Source organism: Raphanus sativus, chromosome 4 (assembly GCF_000801105.2).
Source record: "Raphanus sativus cultivar WK10039 chromosome 4, ASM80110v3, whole genome shotgun sequence".
Classification (NCBI taxonomy): domain Eukaryota; kingdom Viridiplantae; phylum Streptophyta; class Magnoliopsida; order Brassicales; family Brassicaceae; genus Raphanus; species Raphanus sativus.
In genome coordinates this window covers 29,331,265-29,337,267 of record NC_079514.1, presented here as the reverse complement: position 1 = coordinate 29,337,267, position 6,003 = coordinate 29,331,265, and the positions used below count along the sequence as shown (strand labels likewise).

Here is a 6,003-nt window from a genome sequence, read left to right as displayed (position 1 = left end):
GTATCCAACAAAAGCAAAGATGCGTCTGAACCTCTCCACGCTCGCATGGCGAATCTTCTAAAAAAAACTAAACCAAAACCCTAATACGTCTTCACTTGTTGTTGTTGTCTTCCCCAATCCTCCACCGCTTCGCTTCTCGCAGCATCACAACTCTGTCTTCTTCGTTACCCAGAAGAAGAATCATTGTCCGTACAAATCGTCCTTCGTTTTCTTTCCCGATTCTCTCGAGACCCATTTCATCAGGCAAGATCTTGGCCATGGCGTCGACCTCGTCAACATCTCCGAAACATACCAATCGCCTAGCCACTGAGCACAGTCCTTATCTACTTCAGCACGCGCACAATCCGGTATTAATCTTTTCTAGTACGCATACAAGTTCCATAGGCTAAAAAAAACACATTTTTAGACATAACCGGTTTAGATTGTAGACCAAACAAGTTAAGAAGATTTCATTCATATGTACAACAATGTCAATACACAGATTTATGATGGCGAGTTGAGCTACATGTTTCCGAAGAAGGGATTTGTTAACATTACAGCAAAACACACATAATTAAAAATCGCATTGCACGAGAATTAAAAATACAAGCTGGACTTTGTTTCTCTGTTCCAAAGTTTTTTCTTTTTTTTCCAAAGTTAAGTAGTAGCCATACAAGATTGCCTTTGGATTAAATTCTGCAACCGAACTTTAGAGATCCATGGATCTTATGGTCTTTGTGGACCAAGATAACGAAATTAGACAGATGTACGAGAAAAGCTAATTGGCCGTCGTCGAGAAAAGGGGTTGAGTTGCCTGAACCCTAAAAAGCTCTTTTGTTTTTGGGAGAATAAGGGGTTTTATGTCTTTAACCCCGTTAACGATTATGTTTAAATTACTCAGAGTTGGTCATGTAATTAACTAACACATAAGAGTCAATCTAACTAATTTTCTCTTTCTTTTTTATTGCTTAGCATCTCCTCTGAATACTAGAGATGGAGGTGCTATGTTCAAACTCAATAAATGAATTTTGTACCTTTTTTTCTTTTTTCTTCTGAAATAAATGAATTTTGTACTTATATTGTTGTTTATACTTTATACTCAATAAATGAGTTGTATATTTTTTTTCTAAAACACACGAATTCATTAATTATCAAAAGTTACGTGAAAGAGTTAAAAGTTAAAAACTATGGGAGCCTATTCAATAAATGAGTTTTGTATTTATGCTGTGGGTTCCTATGTCGAAACCAGAGAAATTAACCTTGCATCCATTTCTCTAATAAAAGCATCTCCACTAGATTACTGTGACATCGTCACCGTCTTTGTTTTCTCAGCTTTTATTGGTTTCTGTTTTTCCCCGCAGATAATGGAGTTTACAACTATAGAAGAACTGGACTTGAAGATCTTTTCGCTTTTGGGTCCGTCTGATCTCATGCGTGCTTGTCTTGTTTCACGTTCCTGGTGCCAGTTTGGTAGGTGTTCTTATTTTCTTTTATTTTGTTATATTAAATGCTTTTTCATAGCTCAGTCAGTCTAATAACTGGAACTTCTTTGCAGTGAGTGGCAATCCGTTCATGAGAGACATAGTTCGAGAGATGGTAGATGTAGCTAACACTGGAGTCACTTTCAGCAACGAGCACCCTGATTATGCATTGCTAATCAGAGCACTGAAGTATGCTCCTAGGATTAACTGCCTCTCTGAAGCAGTACAGGCATCGTCTCATCATCATGTTGATGTATATGACAACATCTCTAACACCGTCCATGACTATATGCTGGCGGGTCCTTGGATGAGCAGAGGACGAAGTGATCCATCGGAGGGAACAGAATGGCTCATGTATAAGCTGACTGAGTTGTCTCTCGTTGGTAGCATCATGATATACCTAGAACCAACTTGTAAGTCTTTTTTTTGTTTCTTGATCTTCATTATGTGTTTATTGACTGATACTAGACCTAACCTCACATTATTTTGTTAGATCCTAGCCTACCGGTCTCTCCAGTCTATGGAACACGTTCTGTTCGCTTCATCTTTGGCGATATGAACGAAGAAGGTGTTTTCACTACGACTTTTGCCACACCTTTCTTTCCGATGACTCAGAATGTGAGTGAGGTCTTGATGCGTTCTCTCATGTTGTCTTTATTGGTTCAGATTCTAACTTAGTCTTTTTTTGTAACACAGAGGTGCCAGAAATTTAGTCTCAGGAAACCTCTTATCTGCATCCGCAAGTTTCTGGTGGTTGAGTTTCATGAACCGGTTATATCATCTGATGGTCTATACCATATGGGGTAACTTTACTTCTCACCAAACACTAACTTAGCCTTGTGTCTGTACATTCTTCTATCTTGTTTCCAAAATAATATTTTTTGTATGATTTACTTTCAGGGTCTCGTATATCCATGTCAAGGGAAGAGATCTTGGAAGCTCATTTAGACTTTCTCCGACAAGGGACTTGGCGCTGCAAGCTATCACTTACTTGGACCCAAAGGTCAAGAGTGAGCTTGATATACTTGATGCTCGTCTTCGTGTGGGTGATGATGTTCAAACTCCAAAGCTAGTGGAATTCTTGAAGGACGGAACAATGTGTGAGCGGTGTGGATTGTTTCTGGAGAGTCATGTCAAGATTTTGTATTTACTATCTTTGTCTCGTATGTTTGTTTCAAATGATGTATAGTTTCTCAATTGTAAACTTCGATGCATGTAAGCATGTTCACCAAAATGTTGTTTCAAAATATTATGTTTACTAGTCAGTTACAATGGCATGTGTTCTGTTTCCCTGAAATTTACTAGTCAGCATCCGGGAAAACAACAGTCTGCTGGGTTTAATATCTTGTGCAGTATACTGATTGTAAAATTGTTTTCAGTTTTTTTATGTGACTTTAGGATCTGTGTATTCGGGTGTAAGAGGCTGTGATTATCAGAGGGAAAGAACCAAAACCATTTTTTTCTTCTTGTCCCCATAGCTTAAGCAGAGGCACAATGTGTGTGTGTTCAGAAACCTCAAGAAGCAAATTTGGTGTGAAAAAGGTTCCCGACAATCTTTGATGATTTTTTTGGTCCGAGCTGTTGATGATTGGATTCACACATGTATACCAGATACAGAATTTTCAGTTCAGTTTATGAAGAAGCCTCTTTTTTAGAGGTCTCAAAGTTTATATAAATTTCATTTACGGACCAAAAAGGAAAGTATAGTTCCTTCTACTAAATATTGGATGAACTAAGCGCAGCCGTGCAGTAGCGGCAATATTTTAAAAAAAATATCCAAAAATTATAGCTATTTATTAATTTCAAATTTAATATATATTTTAATTTAGTTTTATCAGTATGAAAAAATTAAAATAATTATTTGTAGTTTATTTTTATTTGGTTTTAAAAAATTAATATTTTAAAATTAGTTAAATTTTAGTATTATAAATTAAATTTATTAATTAATTTTAGTTAAAATACATTCAAGTAAGAAAATTTAATTTACTAATTTATTTTTAAAAAAATACAAACTTCATAAATAATAGAAGTATAATTATCTACAAAAATTTTACTTTTAAATTATAAAGTTGGTGTGAAATGTTTTATATATTTATAGTTATGTTACTAATGAAAATATTTACTAATGATAATACATAGAATTTATTTTTATATTTTAAGAATCTTACCAAAAATGTAAACTTCATAAATGAAATTGTACATGTCTGATAGGGTGAAAACCATGTCACATTTTATACTAAACCATGTTAAAAAAAGTTGTCTAGAAATCGATGCGGTGCTTATGCATGCATGACAAATTTTCTCAAATAATATGTAGGAAAATTCAGAATATAATTATATCTTGATCTGTAAACAGAGATGCAATAATTTAGCTTGATACTGAACGAGTTTTTCCTTTTCATGTGTGGTCATTCGTCAATTTGATGTGTTATATTGTATTTAATAATGTAACTGAATGATCCTACCAAAAAAAAATAATGTAACTGAAATACGAAGAGCTATTTATGTGGTCTTACTTTACCATCATCTAAAATACGTAAAACTTCAATTGGTGGAAGCTCTTCGTTTATTTATTTATTTATGATTTGAATAATAATACATGCTTATATCTATAGGCATAATATTTTTTTTTTGTATTCTGAAATTGTTTACATGTGCGTGTGATATATATATATATATATATATATCTGCGCAAATATTGTTGAAATTGTTTTATTTAATTTTTAAGTATATACTGATAGTCTAAAATTAATATTTAAATTTTTCATTAATACTTTATGAGTTTTAAATGATATTGAATAGCTTTTGTTAGCTAATTTTATAATGAAAATAGATATAAGAATTTTTATCTAATGTTAAGTAATATTTTTATTTATTTAATATAGATATTCTGGACTATTAGATTTATCTTCTTCTTGAGCTAATATATTTTTCCAACCTGCTTAATCTAATTAATTATATTTTATAGTAGTAAATATTTTGTTAATGTATAACTCCTTACAACATATTTAATATAAAATTAAAAATAAATTAATGGTAAAATAAATAATGTTTTTCTAATTTGTCATTTACATAAAAGGGTTATTTCCAAAATTGACTCAAAATTTAAAGTCAAACACAAAACTAACTTATGATTTTTTTGAAAATTTCATTTGTCTTATTCACCTTAAAATTCAGATTATTCACGAAAATGCCACTAATTTTTTCTTTTTGAAAATTTTTTTTACTCTCTCAACCTCATCATCTCCGAGTATTTACAAGATTGCAATTACTTTCAATGCACCAATCACAATGAATAACCAATTTGAACTTTTTAATGCATCTAAAATCGAAGTATACTCATTCTTTCTCATTTCTTATGAACTAAAAACAGTATCTATTCCACTTTCTCTCTATATTTATCCAAAAAAACCAAGATTTTGATTTTAATTTTTTTACGGTTCATAGTGCAATTCAAGCTTACGATTCTTAGAGGATCACTTTTGTTTGAGCTTCTAGATGCTTGGAGAAGATTTCTGTGTATTTAAAAAGTTATTTTATTGGTTGAAACTATGAAATTAGTTTTTTTCTTTCCAGATTTGTCTGTCAGACGACTTCCATGGAAGTTTTCTGGCAGTAATCTTCTAGTCAATGTAAAAGGCCACTTTGCAATTAACTTTTAAATGTGTTTTCTAGAGATGGCTTATCTCGAAGTCATTCAACTTTCTTTGTAAACAAAAAATCTCGAAAATACCTGAGACGACTTCCATGTAAGTTGTTTAGAGTAAACATATTAGTTTTTCTTTTGATCGAATTGTGTCAAAAATTTGACTTTTTTTGGACAACTTACTTGTCAGTCGTCTGAAAGAAAAATAAAACTTTAATATTTTATTATAATTAGATGAATTCCGTATAAATCGTTTCAAGTTACTTTTTGTAATTGAAAAATAAAAGTTAAATATTTTAATTTCTTTCATACGAAGTCGTGGGAGATTTTATTCCGAGATTCTGGTCAAACTTTAGTTAGTGCAGAAAATTTCCACGTCAATCATCGACGTACAAGTAAGTCGTCCGGAAGAAATTAAATATTTAAGTTTTAATTAAAAACTTAATTGAATATTGTGTATAGATTTTTTTTTTTTAAATATGAGTTTTTTGGAAAATCTCAAATTATTATTGTAAGTTAATTTTATGTTTTACAAATTAAGTTAAATTTTAATTATTTAGTTTAAATATTTTATTTCATTTGATATTAATTTTTATTTTATACTAAATAAAACTTTCTGAATTATTATACATTTTAAAATAAATATATTAAAATAATATTTTGACATATTTGATAGATAATTTAAAATCATATCTGAACATTCTAATATTATAGTTCTCTAATATTTTAACGTAACAGTAAATAAATGGTTCTGATTGATTGCAAGTTTGTGGAAAACAATACCAATTAAATAATTTATATATCACTTCCCTTTGAAAATAATAACAAATAGAGTGTTTTCATAAGTTAATTACTATTATCATCAAGTAGTAATGTGGTTGTTAATATTTAACTAAC

The 6,003-nt window shown here is 30.7% G+C and overlaps 1 protein-coding gene across 1 annotated transcript; it reads left to right on the top strand.

The window, feature by feature from the left end:
• On the top strand, positions 1 to 2,779 carry LOC108831621 (F-box protein At4g00755-like). The gene is made up of 6 exons (XM_057007526.1): positions 1 to 347; positions 1,341 to 1,449; positions 1,535 to 1,873; positions 1,954 to 2,078; positions 2,157 to 2,263; positions 2,361 to 2,779. Exons 1-6 carry the CDS (start codon positions 258 to 260, stop codon positions 2,647 to 2,649), a joined length of 1,059 nt encoding a protein of 352 aa, XP_056863506.1. The 5' UTR covers positions 1 to 257; the 3' UTR covers positions 2,650 to 2,779.
• The last annotated feature ends 3,224 nt before the right edge of the window (positions 2,780 to 6,003 follow it).